General features: G+C 47.1%; 3 protein-coding genes across 6 annotated transcripts; 1 reads left to right on the top strand and 2 right to left on the bottom strand.

The window, feature by feature from the left end:
- Positions 1–2,276: 2,276 nt before the first annotated feature.
- On the bottom strand, positions 2,277–6,114 carry LOC144068050 (uncharacterized). Of its 2 annotated transcripts, none has more exons than XM_077592244.1 (5): positions 5,806–6,114; positions 4,855–5,057; positions 3,804–4,226; positions 3,350–3,403; positions 2,277–3,193 (listed from the first exon to the last, which is right to left on the bottom strand). In XM_077592244.1, the coding sequence occupies exons 2-5, from the start codon at positions 4,979–4,981 to the stop codon at positions 2,793–2,795; spliced, it is 1,005 nt and encodes a 334-aa protein (XP_077448370.1). In that variant the 5' UTR covers positions 4,982–5,057; positions 5,806–6,114; the 3' UTR covers positions 2,277–2,792. The 2 variants fall into 2 exon arrangements, with proteins under 2 accessions (XP_077448370.1, XP_077448371.1); XM_077592245.1 differs by lacking the exon at positions 5,806–6,114 and adding an exon at positions 5,599–5,764.
- Positions 6,115–6,370: 256 nt separating this feature from the next.
- LOC144068449 (calpain small subunit 1-like) lies at positions 6,371–10,789 on the bottom strand. Its single transcript, XM_077593003.1, has 12 exons — positions 10,623–10,789; positions 9,838–9,894; positions 9,732–9,768; positions 9,563–9,655; positions 9,398–9,455; positions 9,220–9,284; positions 8,850–8,922; positions 8,136–8,210; positions 7,867–7,983; positions 7,722–7,780; positions 7,371–7,623; positions 6,371–7,128 (listed from the first exon to the last, which is right to left on the bottom strand). Exons 2-11 carry the CDS (start codon positions 9,882–9,884, stop codon positions 7,597–7,599), a joined length of 651 nt encoding a protein of 216 aa, XP_077449129.1. The 5' UTR covers positions 9,885–9,894; positions 10,623–10,789; the 3' UTR covers positions 6,371–7,128; positions 7,371–7,596.
- Positions 10,790–11,571: 782 nt separating this feature from the next.
- Positions 11,572–16,422, top strand: lrrc32 (leucine rich repeat containing 32). Of its 3 annotated transcripts, XM_077591487.1 has the most exons (4): positions 11,572–11,731; positions 12,084–12,254; positions 12,346–12,556; positions 13,562–16,422. In XM_077591487.1, exons 3-4 carry the CDS (start codon positions 12,443–12,445, stop codon positions 15,413–15,415), a joined length of 1,968 nt encoding a protein of 655 aa, XP_077447613.1. In that variant the 5' UTR covers positions 11,572–11,731; positions 12,084–12,254; positions 12,346–12,442; the 3' UTR covers positions 15,416–16,422. The 3 variants fall into 3 exon arrangements, with proteins under 3 accessions (XP_077447613.1, XP_077447614.1, XP_077447615.1); XM_077591488.1 differs by lacking the exon at positions 12,084–12,254; XM_077591489.1 differs by lacking the exon at positions 11,572–11,731 and having other exon boundaries at positions 12,228–12,275.
- The last annotated feature ends 2,473 nt before the right edge of the window (positions 16,423–18,895 follow it).

Raw genomic sequence — 18,895 nt, 5'->3', positions numbered from 1 at the left:
TAGCAATCACGTCGATTGGCAACTGTCGTTATGCTAACTCATCATACGGTAACAAAATGACCTTTGATCTGCGAGATGAACCCATGCGTATTTCAACAATTCCTTCCTTCATTTTCTCAACCGCTTATCCTCACCAGTCACGGGGGTGCCGCAGCCCGGCCCAGCTAACGACGGGCGGCCTGACTCGGCGGCTGGCCAATCCGTGGCGGGGCGTATTTTGCCAATGGCCAAGCCAAAAAAAAATGTCCAGAAATTCGGGAATGACACGGGCATACGTCATCCGAGATTTTTTTTTCAAACGGTACGCGGCGGCGGCCCCCGATGCATAAGTGTAGGTCAGGGGCCGAGCAGATGGATAATGCGGCCCCTCTGTATTTACTGGCGAGGAGCGTGACACGAGCGGGGCATGGGAAGAAGTCCGGCGGTCGGTCCCCCCGGACCTCCCGTTTGGGAGGCCGGTCGGCCGGCCGGCATCTGTCCTCCCCCCGGAGCAGCTTGAGAAGATTGTCCCCGAGGACACGCCGAGGGAAAGGGGGTGCCGCGGCAAACCCGACCCACGCCGGCTCTCGGGGGAAAAGTCAGCGGGCCCACTGTCGCTCGCCGCCTTGACGACCAGACAATTAGCGGAGAGCTTTGGGTGTCTTGGGCGGGCGGGCGGGTCCTGCTAGCGACCTAGCTAGCTCGCTAGCCATTCCTGATATAACTGTGGAAGTGACTAACAGTTTGACTACAAGCAGCAGATGCATAATTAGTCTTTGGAGACAAGAGCACCCCCCCCAGCAGGGCCTCATCCCACCTTTCCTGGACCCCCCTCCTCCCAACCCAGAAGCCAGACACTCTTACAGCAGCTTCTGCGACAGATGGGAGATGAAAGGAGGGCCGGCGTAAAAACTCAAGCGGGCACAGGGGTCAACGTTAGCAATAGAATGGAGGAGGAAAGTCGCAGAAGGACAGATCGATAGACGTCTCTACGCCCCACCCCTTTATACCGTGTACCCCTAAATCAGACTCTTTTTTGGCCAGATGTCAACAAGTTCTTTCAGCCTCAAAGAATGATGGAGTTTTCAGCAAAATCATTTGCTGTGGTGCCCATTCCATTCTATTCATTCTTGTGTTTGTGTCGATATTCCGGATTGGGAAACAGTGGAAGAGAGGCTGTATTGCAAGCACTCAGAGAAGATGTTTTCGCCGAGGATTAAGTCTAGCGTTGGAGGCTTCTGGACTAAGCCCCCCACCCCCTCCCAAAAAAGAGGGGCCTTTCTGGAGTGAATACAGCTGCCTGTTAAGGCCCCCAAGTGAGACGCTAAACGGCCCCGGCCGGCGATGTGGTCCATCCCGTTTGGAACCGGCGCTCTTTCTGAACTGGCGGCAGCTGTTTAACTCCGCGAAGCAAACGCGCTTTCAACCATCTCCCTTTTCATTGTTTCCACAATGAGCCTCTCAAACGACGAAATTCTTGGCGCATTTCAAAACATCGAACGTTGAGTCCTTTAACTGAACGCGCTCTGTGAAAATAAGCAAGGTATTTCATATCATGCTATACGGGGAAAAAATAGAGCAGTGTCTGAAAAATGACCATATGTAAAAAAAGGAGAAAAAAAACGCCGCTTGAACTTGAAATTCAGTCCATGAGACAAAAGTGTTGACTTAAGACTCTAAATGGGGATAAATGGCCCGAAAAGGATTGTGCTGACCTACTAATTAACCATAATAGTGGCCAACCTTCTTCAGGGGGGCAGACTACAGCTGGTGCTTTTGTTTTCCTTTGGAATGGTGCCACGTGACGCCAGCACAAATTGTCTTGAAAGCTTGACTGTCCTATTTAAGCGGCCTCAAACATTGCTCCTGACTCCAGCACTTCCGACAAATGGACGACGGATTGCCGATTTGCTCCTAGGCAAAGTCAGGAAAGATGACACAATTAAAATGGAGTCATAAAAAAAATCCTAAGGTCCAAGGGTGCGTTAGGATGGACTTTTCCCCACCCCGATTTGCTAAAAACAAAAAACAAAAAAAACACAATGGCAAATGTCCGACACGGTCAATCTTCCGGTTTAAGAATTGGAATAAGTGAACACTTTGAGTCCAATTTGGACTAAGCCCATGTCTTCTGGTAACACCACCACGCCCTCTAGCGGATTCCCTACCACCTAGCTAGGACATCTGGATCAAAGCAGAAGCTCCAAAAATCTAACTATTCCACGAAAAAAGTAACCGAGGAAAAAATAAGGCCCAAATTTAAATGGATAGCGCTTAGAAGAAGAAGAAAAAGAACCAACGTTTTACTCGTTTATTAACGTCAAAAGAAAGACAAAAAGGTCTCGTATTTGGACATTCTAACATATAACGCAGTATAGGTGGTAAAAACCATGTTTAAGATATAGGGACCATATAATGGTCAGGTGGTGAAAACTACTCAATGTTACAGTATGAGTGAAATTGTCTATACACGGACACCAACGAACAAAGCGAGAGAAGAAGACAGAGAAGACATTTCAAATTCAAGAAGCCATTCTTCAAGGTCAGCGATAAAACAAGGCTTTAAAAAGTGGTACATGCTTAACGACGCCACCACACCGGCATTTCCTCTCTCAGTAGCAAAAAAATAACATTAAAAGAAAACTAAAGAAATGGAACCAATGTTGGACGGGCCGTCTCACCGTACACTACGTTCTCCGGCCGTAGCGGCATCTTTCCGACGACGTCCTCCGTCCGTCCGTCCGTCCGTCCGTCCGGAAGCCAGTGTAAAATCCAAAAGGAAGCCAAGAAAGCCGTCGCCGGCGGCGGCGACGCTATAAGGCCGGCCGTCCGTTGAGTTTGTCGTGCATGAGGGTGATGGCGCCGCCCGTAAAGTCTCGGAGGACCTGCACCGTTTCCCGTTGGAGCTGCAGGGACTCGCGCACAAACTCCTGCTGCGTCTCGGCCAGCTGCTGCACCGACTCGGACAGCAGCTCCAGCGAGCGGGAAACCGTTTCCAGCAGGACGTTGGTGGCGTGCTGTTCGTGCAGGCTGAGCGAGGCGTTTTGGAGGACGCTCTCCCTTACGTCGGCCGCCCCACCGCCGCCGCCGCCGCTGAGCGGGAGGGAACCCGACGAAGCGGGGGCTCGCTCTTCTTTCGGGAGACCGTTGTTTCCTCCGACTTTGCCGCCGCGACTCGACGGCGGGGCGTCTTCCGGACGCTCCTCGTCCCAATCTGTCCGGGGGGGGGAAAAAGCATTTGAACGCCTTTTGGATGGGGAGAGAGAGTCGCAAACCATTTCCAAATATTGAGAAGCATTGTCACCATTTCAAAGTCAAAATACAGTCAAAAAACGTGCACCACTTTTCCTGTAAATTGATGACAACTCACCCTCTGAAGCCGGGATTTCAAACTGCATATCAAATGCCGCTTGCGACGAGTCCCCTGCAAAAAAAGAAACTTTTACAAAAGGGGTCATTTGCCTAATTGTCCATCGACAAACCACAAAGCCGTCTGTTAAAGTGCAACGTCTGTTAACTGACGGAAAAATGAAGTATGCCAGGAAAGGTTCATCGTCCCCAAATGAAGACTTGCTTTCCAAAATTCCAAACGCGTCAAATTTGAACTCATTTTCATTAGAATATTCCTTTAAAAAGAACAGACAACATCTTTATAAATGTGCATTCCGTGGAAATCATCTGCTTTCATACATTGGGGGGAGAAAAACACCCCATTTCCTTTTCTACATATGAATGAACATGGTAATATTTTTGTATCCTGGCTTCCTCATGACGTTGTTAGCACTCCTTATTAGGTAAGTGATGTCATAACATGGCTTTCCTACCCGATTGCGCAAATCCACCGGAAGTGTAGGACGTGGACGGAGGCACGGACAAGTCGTCGGCGCCGTTGGGCGAACTTTGCATTCCCGCCATGTCGTCCTCGTCCAGTTCTTCCACGTCGTCGTCGTCGCAAAGGGGGCCCAAGTCGCCGCTGGCGTGGTCTTCCTGGTCCATCTCCAAAATCTGAAGCACTATTTTCTCCGTATGCGTGAGGTCTTTGGAAAAACGGGAGTTGAAGGCCCGACTCTGCACTTTGCCCGAGCGCATGGCGCCGACTTTGCGCTTGGTGTCACACTTCAGGTCCGACCATTTCTTAACGACCTCGATGACTTCGCGTTGGCACTCGCCGATCTCGTTGACCCGAGCCGTGATCTCAGCCCATGTGCGCTTCTTCACGTCGGTTCCGACACCGCGGTTGAATTTTCCTTACAGTTACAAACAAATAAAATAGAAAATAACATACATGAAAACTATATAGGATCATGTCACTGTACCAGAACAGCTGACATCCGCTGAATTACTATTAGGACCATGTTGAGGTATTGTTAATAAATGGCTCATAATGAGGCTTAACAGTCCATTTCAATGTTAACTTAATATTTGGATTCATTTATTTCTACCCAAAACATGTTGGCCCGCCGGTGGGCCTTCTGTACCAGCAACATTTGCAAGTTTCCTCCCCCTTCCTAAATTGGTCACTAGCAAATGCGGTAAGAGTAAAGCGAGAGTGTAGTACTTGGATGCGACCCGCAGAGGGTATTAAAGAGTCCAAATAATTCGCTTGACGTCGGAGATTGTGAAACCCATTTGATGTATATAACAGTTTAAAAGAAAAGAAAATAACACTGAATTCTCATGGTTATGACATAGAAATAATAAGTCTCATTTCTAAAATATAAGAATATTAACCATTAGTTCCTCAATCTACACATCATGAACAATGCCCACCTCAATCTGCCTGAACGACTGATCATCAATGTTTACGTTTTGCTTCATCAGCTGCTCCATACAAAGTATAACACAATCACAATGGGAAGACAAGAGGACACCTACCTACAATCACTGAACGATGTTTCCTCACTTGATCCAAAAGTATGTGAACCTCACTGAAAGTAAATCGGGCTTTCCTTTTTTTGAAGCGCATAACATTGTCTTGATTGAAGAATAATGTTGAAGACATGCTCCACAAAACAGCCTCAGTGACTCTTCAGCTGCTGGGTACTCACTCGCCGTTCAGCTCCAACTTTCAGATGAGCCTGTCAAAAGGTTGACCATTTTATACGTATACTACTTGTTTTTTGTCATCACTAGAAATGAAAATAGATAACCAAACCCCCCTGTTCAAATGACTACTACATGCGCTCAAGGTTAGGAAAAACACACACGCCCTGCACATGAGAACCATGGCACGTGTATATTGCATGTTTCTGAATGACATTTAACCAAATATTTGCATTGCAAACCGTATTTATTGCGTTTTAACCTTGCCCACGCACAGCGAAAGAACAATGCACCTGATTTAATACAGTTTACATGGGTGCAATTCATGGACTAGGACACGTATATAACACACACCCGATCCCCATTTCACAGTCAGCATACGTTTTCATAAATATTGGCTTTATGTGGAGATTTGGACATGTCGACTCTCTTTCAGCTTGGCTAGTTCTCAATGCAGCGGTGGCTAAATGCTAACTTTGACTGAGGCTAGAGGCTAATGATGCACTATGTTCATTTCTCCTCACCTCGTGGCTTATGTTATACTCGTTTCATACACTCCACAGACATATTACTTACGGTTATATTAGAAAGTCGGGAGACCTTGTTTGCTAGTATTAGCTATAAGGGAGCAATGATACGAGCTCAGCTCGTTTTCTTTGCAGCCATACAGCGATGGCTAACAGTAACACTGGTGCTAGGCTAATAAAGGGCAGTATTGACCCATGTCGCCTCGTGAACAGCGATTCGACTTCCAAATACGTAAACAGATAATGATAGACTCACCTGAAAGTCCCCAAATCTATATTTGGTTTTTTTAAGTATTCATATAAACGTCACTGTCATCACGCTAGCTGGTGTAAAGCTAGCGAAAAAAATCCCAGCCAGAAACGGTGTCCGGTGGTGGATAACGTTAGTCTTTCAATTGAATCTATTTTTTAAGCAATAATGTGCTAATATGAAACAAATTACAATATGCTGAGACGCCTGCTGCCCCCATTTACCAAATAGTAAAATTGGAAATATTTGAAAAGTAAGCGTGTTTCAATTTGTAAAAAATAAATTCTACTCCTGCTCTTATTTTGAAGTTTGGTTCTTCCGAGGTGAATGACAGCGGGAGAAATTGCGACAGGGGAAAATGTCATAACATTTACTCTACACTTGTTCTCAGATGCAAAGATGAAATATTTGAGCTGGCCCAACATTTTGTAATATATGCATATAAGTTGTCAAGCCGTATCTTTACCCTCATTCAATCGTTTCACTTTTTTTTCTTTCTCAATGATAAAATTAAGCTGACTTGTTCTGCGTTAAAGTACTGTTCATCATTCTTCAATTCACCAAAACAAAACACATGTAACACTTTTATTTCAAGCTCAGCGCACACGTTTGTATTTCATTGAGCACTTGAAGTGGTTGTCGCTAGATTGATTGACAAAAACATGGAAAAAGGCACATCCATTATTGGCTGGCTGCATGCATTAGTGGCATACACAGCTGCTGCTATATAGTTCCAAAATTCACACGTTATGTTTGTGCAGGCGTATCTAAATAACACACTCATTGTGATAACTAAGAGTAAATTTTAAAAGATGGGCACCTTGCAGTAATTAATACCAAAGATAAAATGACAATGCTATGAGCTTGTCTAAACGCAACATCGTCTCCGACTGTGCATTCATGCTATGTTCCCTGGCAGCCTGAAAAACAAAAGTTGCTTTGGCCAAATTATTTATCATACAATAAGTATATATAAAATAGCGACATTGTCAATATATAAAATGGTTAACGATAGTTTACTATGTGATCTTTTTTTAAATCAAAGATAGCATTTGCAGGCTAACGTGACAATGCTATCTTTGATATAATGTCAAACTAAAAATGATGAAAAGATAACATTTTGGGGGGCAATTAAACCTCTGTTAATGAAATGTTTTAACTTCTAAAGCGTGATCCAGGGATCTAAGTGCGTTGGGCAAATTGACTAGAAATGTTTCTCACCACTAATGCATTTGACTGAGCCCACTTTAGAAGCGGTTTATGGTTGGGACTCCTATTTTCACATTTGCGCAAACCTCATGCTTTCAGGATTCAGTCGATCACGTTGGCCTAATGCAGGGGTGTCCAAACTATTCCACAAAGGGCCGCAGTGGGTGCGGGTTTTCATTCCAACCCATCAAGATGACACCTTTTCACCAATCGGGTGTCCTACAAGTGCAATCAGTAGATTGCAGTCAGGTGCTTCTTGTTTTCTTCAGAAATCTCATTGGTCAAAATGTCTGTGCTGGATCGGTTGGAACAAAAACCTGCACCCACAGCGGCCCTCGAGGACCGGTTTGGCCATCCCTGGCCTAATGCGTACAATTGTCAGCGAACGATTGTGCTTTCCTGGGTTGATACAGCATTGTTTCTGCCCTACAAGTAATATGGCACAGTTGGCAATCCTGTAACAGGTACTGCTTTGAAAACAACATTTGCAGAGGGTCAGTGTAATGAGTAAAGAGGGGAGGGAGTTGTTGTTGACAAAATAGGGGGGTTGAAGGAACCTCCAAACAAAACGAGTCCGACCGAGCAGGCTCAAGAGTACATGGTCAATTGAAGCCACTGAAAGACAGAACACAGAAAAGCATTTCAAAATCAGATCTGGATTTGGGCAGCACTTTTCTATGGATGTCCAACAAATAAGACAATGATGGGATTACCTCCTGAACGTTGACTTTGATGGTCCCGTTGTTGTCCTTATCCAACGTTTTAAAGGCCCCTGCACAAGATCATTGCCATTTATTTCAGTCTCCGAGTGAGTGGATATGAGAAACTGAACAGTATGCCCCCCTTTTTGAAACTCACGGCACATGGCATCCAGCCTGACGAGACAGCCGATGTAGTTGTCGAAATCAATATTGCCGCTCTCGTCGCTATACCTGCGAATGATCATCTGGAACATCTCTTCACTGAGAGGAAAGCCTGCAGACAACCATTTCAACAGCGCTTATTCCAGCTTTCATTTTCAAACATTTCCACATTCAGCCTCCATTTTTACCCGTACATCTCTATAAATAATGGATTATTAGAGATGACATTTAAACCGTAAAATGGCAGACATAAAAAACACTCACCAGCAGCTCTGAAAGCATTGGGCAGCTCATCTGCCCCAATAACACCTGAACCGTCTGCATCATAGGACTTGTACACTCCCTAAATCAACAAAAACAAGGCGGAATGTGAGATTATTCGGGTATGAAACATAGTATAGCCCATTTCAGCTCAGCACAGCATAGTAAGAGCAGTTAAAAAGCATTGAAAATAAGTAGAACTAAAACCCAATATGAGAATTGAGCGGATTATTGAAAAGGGCGACCTTTTTAAAAACTTTCAAGCAGGATGTCATCGTGGAACGTTGCACAATAGACCTCACCCTCCAAAACGTTTGTTTCCCTAAGGCAAGCTATTTTAGAGCTGTGTGAGAGTAAATAAGAATGATGTCATGACATCACAGGGACTCATTTGAATGCTGGCAGTGTGCCTTTATTGTTTCGTTTAGCCCAACTTTTTTAGCACAACTTTTTTTCCCCACAAACTTGCTGGAATTTCCCTTGCTGGAATAATGATTCCCTCGCTAAATCAAAAAATGAAAGCACTCTGTTTTTTTGACCACCTTGCAATTCCAAAAATACTGGCGCTTTGTTACACAGTACTATCGCAGCAGGTTGTTTTTACAACAACAGGCTTCTCTGCTGTGACTCACTGGTAACGATGAACACTCACCACAGGAACGCAACGGCGCAAAAAGGAAACGCCCATGTTGAACAAACGCGGTAAATCCGCCTTACTTGCCTGCCATTTCTTGATATTATTCCAGAGGTATTTGAACTCGTGGAAGCCCAGTTTTCCGGTGCTGTCGCTCTGAAACACCATTAAGGTCACAAATATTCATTGAGCTCAAGTCGAATGTTCCCTGTCGTGTTTGCCTAAGGTGAATGTTGGTCCATCTCAGTCAGCATACACATCCCATTCACATCACACTTGGTTTTACTTGTTCATTTTACAAGAAGCCGCTGCGGAAAGTCCGACTTCACACATCGGTCGACGCTAATCTGGTGAAAGCTCATTTACGCCTCTAAATGCATCAAACTCACTCATTTCACTACCCGTGTTGCAACTAGAATCCCTTTAGTATTTTTTGTTTTTATAAAAGGATACGTCCATGACTGCCACCATGCTTCTACAAGACTCAATAGAGAAACCATCGGTCTTCAGATCACCATCTGAAACACACAAAAGTCTTTGATTATATTATAATTTAAGGTCTGATTTAGAATAAACATGGCAGTAGAATGAAATGTTTTTAAAAAAAGGGGTGTCTGACAAAATAACTCACGTTTTCCAATGATTTTGTTTAGGATGTTCATGAGTTCCGTTGGGCTAACTTCCATGTCCTGTGGTGGGGTCAAAACAGTGACTGGTTATAAAAAAATTCAAAAAATAAAAATAAAAAAAGCAACAAAGCAATTAAATCCTCAATGTCAATGTGTGTGACGCTCACATCTCCGGCGAGTTGCTGGAAAACTCTGCGGAACTGTTTCTCTTCATCGCTCTCGTGCTGCTCCGCATAGGCGAGGGGTCTGCGAGGGGCCGGCTGGAACCATAACGTTACAAATATGATCTTTAGACTGTGCTAACAAGGAATTAAAAACATCATTTCGGTCACTCACAGGTTCTGAGGGAATAAATTGGGCTGGATCGATGTTGCTGCAAGAAAACAAAATAATAACAATTTTAAAAACCACTGCATATTTTGCTTTTAGATGAGTCTCTTACCCGATGACATTAATTAGGCCTCCGATGAACTTTCTGGCAAACGACATCTCAAGACAGCTGGGAATATAAAATGCCACACAAATGATTCAAAATAATACTCAGAGCAAAAAGATGACTTAGTTTGTCAATACACTTCCATGAATGAGATACGAGTAAAATGCTGCTTAAATGTCCAATAATGTTTCCAAACACCAGCGTTTTGTAGAATTCAGTCAAAGATGCAATAACGTGCAATGTGTTTTTATGAATTTGGATGATGGTCACGCCCACTAAAATATATTTCCTGGATGGTGAACAAACTGCCGCACCCCAATACAAAACACAAGATTGTTTTTTTTTTTGGCGGATATTTGTTTGTGATGCCTAAAGAACCTCACGTTGAAGGCTTCGCCAACTGCCACCACCTCCTTATGATTTAAGCACAAATACTTTATACCAAACTGTGGCGTCAACATAGTTCCGTATTATTTGTGAGATAACATGACAAGTCATCCTGGGACTTGTTTCTTATTTTTATGTATATAATGAGGGGGAAAACAGACGGCGAAACCCATTTTCAAATACATCCTCTGTACTGTTCTTTTCGAAAGACGAATCACGCGTGCTAAACTACGTTTGCTAGAGCTAACGGACAGGAGGCTAGCTAGTTGCTAGCTAGCTAGCCTCCTCTCTAGCTAGCATGCTAGCTTAGTTCTGAGCTCTCAACCTGACAATCATTTGAATGGAGGTTTTAGACCCGTAACGGCACATTAGTTGTCCAAGCTAAATGATGCGCAGTGACTCACCGCAGGAGGCAACAGCGTCACTCGGGTAGTTAGCTGGACGGTATTGAGAGTTTTTAAACAGCTGGCAGACTGTCCGTAGGATCCCGAATACGAAAACACACCCTAAATTGTCCCGAGCAGAGAGGAGCGAGGGGCGGGGTGGGAGTAAACATGATAGCGCTACTCTCTAGGCCTGCTTAATGCTCATTACTGCCCTCTAGCGGAGAAAGAGCCACAATGGCTTCAAAATTTGAACCCTTTCGGGGACAGTGGACAGGTATTCAACAGTTGGCCCTCATCAACTTTAACCCATTACAGGGCAAGTGGCGAAGTGAGCGATGGTGAATTTTGAAACATGTTGTCCATTATTGTTCTGTACAGAGCCTTGCTCCGTCTGCATGTGTTGTCAAGGTGTCGTTTGCTGGATAAAGTGGAAAGGTAACAAGTCCAAAATGACATTTTCAATGAAGTTATCGCCTTCATAAGTCTGAGGATCCCTTTTCGCACGAAACTGTGAAACATGTGGCATTAACCATCAAAGAGTCATAGGACAATCAATAAGTTAGAAGGATGTGGGACTCATAAACATCCCTCAATGAGTGTTCCAAAGGTCATAAAATTATAATATAAAGAGCATGTTTTTCTTGCAAAGCAAAAGCAGATGTATCCTTTCAACTCTGGCCGGAATGCCCGAAATTCCTTCCCGCGATAACGGAGAAAAGGGGGTTACGACAGGTTTTGATGAATCGGGGCTATGTATTTGCGGAAGGCATAAACATGTGTCTCCTTGAAATGAGGGATCCAATCGGACTGCCAAACCCCCTTTTAAGGCATTTCCCTTAGAAGAACGAGCGCTAGGCGGGTGGAGGCGGGCGGAGGGGGTCAGCGAAGGGAAGGGAAGGAGGAGGGGGCCCTGCAGGATGTTCTCACAGGATGCTGGAACACGCAGTCCGAGTCCAGTCCAGTCCAGTCCAGTCGAGGAGCAACGAGTCGGCCGAGAGAAGCGACGGGGATTCTAGCGGTCACCCTCGATCCGGTTGGGAAGGCGGGTCGCGCTCGCCGGGGGCTAAGAATGTCAAATCTACACGGCCGGGACACGTCGTAAAGACTTGTCGTCGCCTGGGAGTCAGGTACGTGCCCAAAATCCAAAATATTGCCAACTAATCGCTGATAAACAACACCCAAAACAAGAGAGTATCTAGCTGTAGTCCGAGTTGATTGCCGGTAGTGCTCGACTTTCCCATGCCTCCGGGGAGTGCTGAAAGTTGACTTGGAAAGCAGGTCCCAGATTTGACCGGCCCTCGATGGCCTGAAATACGTCATGGCATCCAGTTCTAAAAGCACGGAGGCCCTGCTTTCAACTTCAAAACTTTAGCAGGACAGATTTGGAATTTGACCTGTACTTCAATTGAAAGTCTCTTGACTAGTCTTGACAAGAACTTGTTCAACTCTTGTTAACGTCAGATTCACTTTTGACTACAGCTGGAGAATTGGGACTGGATTGGGACTCAAGTTTGACATTTTTGACATCTGGCCAAGACTCCTGTGCAGAATTGACGCTCTTTGATCTGGCCGCGATGACAACTTGAGACCTGACAGATACTCCGGCTTCTTGCGTTTAATATAGGAGACTGTATGTTTTGTAGTTCTCAGGTGACATCACAATGCTTTTTGGTTCGTTTTACATCACACTCAGCGGCTTTCCGTCGAACCAGTTTTTGAAAAAAGCCCCTGTTGTTCGCAGTCCTAGGTCAGTCGGTCCAGGTCTACTTCCTCTTGGCTCCCTTCGCAAAGTAAGCGCCACGGCTTCTTCCAGCACGCATCCTTCTCCCGTCCAAAGGATGACGTCCCGGTCCCACGGCAAAATGGCCACCTTCCTTCTGCTCTTCCCGATCCTGGCCTGTTCGGCGGCGTCGGCGACCCGTCCTCCCCGCCGTCCCTCTTCGTGCCGCGTCGTAAGTAACAACTACTCCCTTTCTGGTGTTGCTTCAGCCCGAGTGCATTCCTTGCCTTTTCGTATATAAATAAATAGCCAGCCAGGGGTGGGTTTATTTAGAGGGATCGCACGTGGCGACGGAGATGAAGTGAGTTGCAAAGTTGCTTTATCTGACTTGACTTTGGAGATCCTCCCGCTGAACCGCGTTTGACTTTCTGGCCCAGCTTTCAGGTCCAGTCTTTACATGCGCAACGGTGTCGTAACGGGTGACGAACTGGGAGCGCCAATTGACGCTCTTCCTGTTTTATCAACGTTCTCAGGAAATTCTCCAAAAGATCTTTGGTAAGGCGTCATGAATCGATTCGCAGGCGAGTCAGAGGTGAATGGAAAGTTCGCATGGGGCGAACGACCCGTGACCGAGGGCGGGCCATTACGATGAGCTATTTGATCCAAAAAGCCGATTCCCAAGCACGTATCGGACGTCCCTTTCGTTTTGAACTAGCCCAATCAAAGTAAGAACTACTACTACTCGATCAGAACCGCAAGTATGCCGAGAATCTGAAAGGTCTTAGCCAGGAATTGGAAATGGAGACAGTTTTACGGGCTGCTTTCGGACCGGAGGGGGCCGACGGGGGCCGACGGGGGTCCTCGGACCACATGTTTCCAATTACGAACGCGAGAGGCCTAATATATATCCGATATGGTGCCAAAGGTCAGAACGTTACCGACAGATGCTTTTTTTTAGGCCAAGGTCATAAAAGGCTTTCTTTGGCTGGAACTTCTGACGGGAATTTCCCTCAGGATTTCTGGCAAAGATCTGGGCGGCCGTACTCCGCTCGGTGTTATTTGTGGAAACAGCCAAACGACAGATTTACCGACAATTGAAGTTTTGGTTGGAGCGCCGAACGTTTGTAAAGCTCCTCTAATACCGTGAATGAAAAACGATCGTCGCGAACACGCCTTGGTGTTTCCTCCAACTGATCCTCCACCGACACCGACCGACTCTGTTTGTCTGCGTCGGCAGGTGGGCGCCAGCGCGGTCTGCAGGGATCTGAGCCTGACCGGCGCCCCCGCGGACCTCCCGTCCGGCGTCCAAGCGCTGGACCTCTCGCACAACCGTCTGCAAAATCTGAGCCGCCGCACCCTGGCCGACCGCACGGACCTTTGGCGCCTGGACCTGCGCTCCAACCAGATCCGCTTCATTCAGCCGGGGCTCTTGGAGGCCATGAAGGAGTTGGAGGCGCTGGATCTGTCCGGGAACCGCCTGGACGAGTTCGCCCGGGCCAAGATCCCGATGGGAAGGCTTTCGGCCCTGCGGTCTCTGGACCTCTCGAGCAACGGCCTGTACACGGGGATGTCGGACTTTTTCCTGGCCGACTCGCCGTCGCTGGAGGAGCTGTCGCTGAGCGGCAACGGCATCACCAAGATCGGCCGAAACACCTTCGGCGGGGCCCAGTCCCTGAGGAGGATCAGCCTCCGCGACAACGTGATCATGGAGATCGAAGACGGCGCCTTCGATTCCCTGGACGGCCTGAGCGAGCTGGACTTGTCCGTCAACTCCATCGCCTGCATCACCGACTTCAACCTGAGCCGCCTGAGCGCGTTGAACCTGAGCCGGAACAGCCTGGAGCTCTTCCGTAGCAGCGGATCGGAGCGGCCTTACCGCCTGGCCCTCCTGGACCTGAGCGAGAACAAACTGCCGCGCTTCCCGCTCCTGCCCGCCAACAACGCCATCCGCCACCTCAACCTGTCCCGCAACCGCCTGCGGGGAACGGACGGGTCCGACTCGGCGGAAACAAAGACAAAGCCCCAGGTGGCCTTGAAGCACCTGAGACACTTGGATCTGAGCCACAACCAGCTGGCCGCCTTACCGCCGTCCTTCCTGCGCGCCACCAGTTCGCTGGAGGTGCTGAACGTGAGCAACAACTGCGTCACTTGGCTTTCCATCCCCGACCAAGACCTCCTTCCCGCGGCGAGGATTGTCGACCTGGGCTTCAACTCCTTGCGGGGACTTTCTATCCGGGAGGGCGCCCTGCCGGCCTTGGAGGAGCTCTTCCTCCAAGGCAACGCCCTGGGCACCCTGGCGCCGGCCACTTTTCGGAGACTCCCGAGTCTAAACCTCCTGAGGCTGGAGGAGAACAACCTGCGAGCGTGCGGCCGGGAGACGGAACCGGAGGACCATCCCACCGGTTGCGTCTTCTTCTCTTCTGTCCCCAAGCTGAAGTTTCTCTACCTTTCCCGGAACAACCTGAAGCGTTTGCCCGGCGGCGCCTTCGCCGACAGCCCTCTCGGCTTGCTGGACCTGTCCCTCAACCCCGGCCTATCCATGCACCCAGACTCCCTGGTGGGTCTGGAGGGCTCCCTGGCCCAGCTACTCCTCAGGGACAACAACATGTCCAGGTTGAACGCCGACGTGTCGTCGCTGCGCGGCCTAAAACTGCTGGACCTGTCCACCAATCGCCTGACCGGCCTCCCCGCGTTGAGCCGAGAGTCGTCCGTGGAGACGCTCAAGCTGCAGAACAACAGCCTGGTCACCCTGGAGGGCGCCGCCATGGCACCGCTGGAACGCTCGCTGAAGACGCTCTACGTGGGCGACAATCCCCTCAGTTGCTGCCAAAACCCGGAGCTGCTGCGTCTGCTACGGCGCTCGGCCGTGGTGGTGCCGGACATCGGGGCCGCCACCTGCCTCCTCCGCCAGGGCCTTCCACCCGTCAACATGGAGAGGGTAACGCGGGAGATGTGCCGGGGTGGGCGCAAGAAAGCCAACTACGTGGTGGGCGTGGCCGTGGCAGTCTTCTCGGCGGCCGTGGCCTTGGGACTGCTGCTCAGATACCGCGAGTCTCGCAAGCGAAAAAACGCCCGAAGATTTAGCGCCTGAAGGACGACGATTGGCTTGGATCTACAGGTTGGATTAGCTCATCCGGACGCCACCCTAGAAACAAAGATGGCAGCGCTACTAGAAACCATGGTTAAAAAAAAAGGGGCTACGTTGACGTGGACAAAGTTTCGTTAGTCCCATCGGAGTCGGGATTAAAATGACGTTTTCACGGACACTAAAAAATGTTGATCCGATTAGGAAGTGGTATATTTTGATTCTGATTCCAAGTATTTACATTTTCCCACGTAAACGCAGCCACTGCCAAGTATGGCGTCGTTTGTCATCGGAATGTGGCGTCAAATCCACTGAAGACTTTGAAACTATAGCTTTGCACTTTACGCTTCCTCTCAGTTTTTGGGAACGCAAATGAAGGAAAAATAATTTATTTTCATGGAAGTCAACAAGGGACATTTGGATTGGACCATGGGACGGAATAACGGCGACTCTTCTCACTCCGGCAGAACACTTTTTTTTGGGCCTCTGGTCTATTTTTAAGCACGCCAACACAAATGTCTAGACAGCCTTGTTTATGCCGCGCTTCCAAGTGCTCCTTATCTGTATGTTTAATCGGCGGAATAAAACATTTGCGTTCCGATGTGTTGGCGAGTGAAGTTTGAGAGGGGCTTGATTGGAAGCAGGCCTCATCGGCTGACTGAGTCACCACGGTGACGCCGAGCCGTCCCGCTGAGATCAAACAACTCAAAACATGACAAAGAACACACACTCATCCTGGAACAACTGCAAAGAAGGGCAAATGTTACGTTAAGTTTGAGTGTTTTTGTCACTTGCGGTCTAAATGATGCACTTCATGAGCATGTGCAGTATGAACAAAGATTCATTGACAGTTCCAATGAATGGAACAAGTTTAAAATGTACCTTTTAACAGCTACATTTCACTAAAAAGGACTAAAATAATACATTTCCGTACCGAAAATGCAATTTTGTTTTTTTAGTCTTGATCATGGGCTCAAGTCTGTTTCAGTGCTTGAAAGTGCTAATGCTAAAGCTACTTCACGCTCAATGGAAAAGCATCTTTTGAAAGATTTTTGTTGCTTTTTTACCATCCGTCGTTGACAGCTATTGAGTTAAACACTAGAATATTTTTATACGAAATAAATTTAACATGATGGGAAGTATACACAGAGTAAGTGCTAATGCTAACGCTAAAGCTACTTTGCGCTCAATGGAAAAGCATTTTTTGGAAGACTGTTGTTGCTTTTTTTCCCCCCATCAGTCGTTGACAGCTATTGTGTTAAAGATTAGAATATTTTTATCGGAAATAAATTGAACATGATGCGGTGTATACACAGAAAGCACTGCTTTTATTGGACTGCACTGGGCCGGACCCTGTGGGACGCCGGCGGTAAAAGGGGGAGAAGGAGGGGAGGGTCGGCAGCCATGGTTAAGGCAACACAAAAAGATGCATGCAGATATACAGTCACAGAGGAAGGACATCATCATATTGCTTGTCAAAGTCTCGCTCCAAACATCCAAATTGTACAAAAAGGAAGAAAATAGGCTTCTCGCGCTACGGAAAAATACACGTTTTATTTCTTTTTAAAAGTTGCCCCTCCCTCCTACAAAGAAGATTCTAATACCAGAAAATAAATAGAGCAAAAAAATGCCAGAAGAAAAATAAAAAATAATTTTAAATAGCTATTTTTTTCTTTCTTTTTTTTTTTAAATCCTCTTTTCATATATGTTCAATAGTTCTCTTTCTATTCACAAATGGCACAGCATTCTTTTGAAACAAAAACAAAAAAAACAAGACAGAGGGATAAAACCTCTGCGACATTCATATTCACGTGTGTTGTAGAGAAGATTTTCATGTTTTTGGGGGAGGATTCAGATGCTGATCTGGATTAATTGAGGCACTAAAAGGAAAAGCAATACATTTTGTTTTTCTTTTTCTGGTCAATAAGTGCTAAGAAGACTTTGTTCCACTTTAAAGTCGAACTTTTGGCTTGAAGAACAAACCTAACAGGAGGGTTAAGTGCTCTTTAAAGTGACAAATCAATTGCTCGTTCTTTTTCTTTTTTTGATAGAATCAGCAGGTGCGTTTGTAAACTTGGTCCACAGCCCCCCAAAAAACCCTCTTCTTTGATTGGCTACAAGAATGGGAACAGGAAGTGTTAAGAAGTACGTGGACAAACTAGGCGAGGCAAAGCTTTGCTCTAAAACCTGAAAATTTCGTTGATTAAAGGTAAACGTACACAAACGTTAAAGGCGAATGAGCGTGTAATGCCACTTTGTGCCTCCGGGGGAGCGTGGGCGAGTCATCCATTTGAGAACATCTGCTCGTGAAATTAGCAAATTGCAACGTGACGAGCGCCGAGAGTATTTCGCAGCTCGCGTATTTCTTCTGGCTTTTAATTGGATTAAAAAAAACAGGGGGTGGGGCTACAACGCCACCTGAATATGTATAATTGGTGTAAATACAAGAGTAGCCTTAACAGAATCCCTTGAGGAAATGAAAGATCTGAACAAAATTGGATAATCACCCAAACGGCAAAGTAGCGCACGACACTTAGCTTAGCATGTACTCGACACGAGGGGCAAAGAGCACCCTTCTACATACGTGATGCTAGGTTGCTAGGATGCTAGGAAAGAGAGGGCGTGATCGCCACACTGCGTATATATTGTATGAAAGCGCCCAAGAGGACGTCCTGGCAAATACGGACGGACAAATTGCCGTCCGCTCGCTAGAAACGCCGAAAAGCATCGGGTCGTCGGGATACGCCATGGCGTACGGGACCGTCAGGTCATCATCCGCCAGTGTTACGGAAGCGTGGGGAACGCGTACGGAAATGTCCGGAGTGAGCGCGGGACCGAGCGCCTGGAGCGCGTGCGCTCGGTAGCCCACGCCCATTGGCGGCTTCCAACCCTGTTACACCAAACCTGCTCCCCGTCATCGGTTCAGCGGCGGCGACACGGCCTCGGATTAGCCGAGAGAGAGACCAAACCAGACCGAGAGCCAAAAGCTCCATTTGGGCCCACGCGGTGGGCGGGGCTCGGCACGCCGTCGCCGAGCGCTCAGTAGTCGTCCAAAGGTGAAAGGTTCTCCACACGCATCACTTATCATCATATCGAACTATATTCATAGATACGTGAGCTGTCGCACGCACGTCTTGATTTCTACGCATAAAAATAAAAGCTCAGTCCGTATTTCTTGACCATTTTTCTTAAAACCCCTGAGATAACCACAAACGGCCTTCGGTACAAAAAGAGCAGTCTTCTTTTTTTGAAACGAACAATTTGTCCCACCGACTTTGTCGACATTTTGTGGGAGTGCTAAATGCCTCCCTCTAGAGGCTGTTTACTGGCACTGCGCAAGTTGCAAAAAAACGCACCTCTTTGATGGTCGAGGTGACAAACGGCGAAACGTCCGTCCGTACGTCCTTGGTTCAGGCACTCGAAATCGTGATTAAGGTGACACATTCGCGTTGATTGTTATACATCGGATTGGGCGACAGCTGATTG

This window comes from Stigmatopora argus, chromosome 22, assembly GCF_051989625.1.
Source record: "Stigmatopora argus isolate UIUO_Sarg chromosome 22, RoL_Sarg_1.0, whole genome shotgun sequence".
NCBI lineage: Eukaryota > Metazoa > Chordata > Actinopteri > Syngnathiformes > Syngnathidae > Stigmatopora > Stigmatopora argus.
The sequence above is the reverse complement of the archived record's forward strand: the minus strand, read 5'-3'. Positions and strand labels throughout refer to the sequence as shown.

Excerpts from the sequence above, each read along its gene's own strand:
- LOC144068050 (XM_077592244.1), bottom strand. The coding sequence starts at position 4,981 with ATGTCTTCAACATTATTCTTCAATCAAGACAATGTTATGCGCTTCAAA. Across the intron at positions 3,404-3,803 it reads CGGTGGATTTGCGCAATCGG|GGGACTCGTCGCAAGCGGCA; the intron begins GTAGGAAAGCCA and ends CTTTTTTTGCAG. Across the intron at positions 3,194-3,349 it reads TGAAATCCCGGCTTCAGAGG|ATTGGGACGAGGAGCGTCCG; the intron begins GTGAGTTGTCAT and ends CCCCCCGGACAG.
- lrrc32 (XM_077591488.1), top strand. The coding sequence starts at position 12,443 with ATGACGTCCCGGTCCCACGGCAAAATGGCCACCTTCCTTCTGCTCTTC. Across the intron at positions 12,557-13,561 it reads GTCCCTCTTCGTGCCGCGTC|GTGGGCGCCAGCGCGGTCTG; the intron begins GTAAGTAACAAC and ends CTGCGTCGGCAG.
- LOC144068449 (XM_077593003.1), bottom strand. The coding sequence starts at position 9,884 with ATGTCGTTTGCCAGAAAGTTCATCGGAGGCCTAATTAATGTCATCGG. Across the intron at positions 9,769-9,837 it reads GGCCTAATTAATGTCATCGG|CAACATCGATCCAGCCCAAT; the intron begins GTAAGAGACTCA and ends GTTTTCTTGCAG. Across the intron at positions 8,211-8,849 it reads TATCAAGAAATGGCAGGCAA|TGTACAAGTCCTATGATGCA; the intron begins GTAAGGCGGATT and ends TGATTTAGGGAG.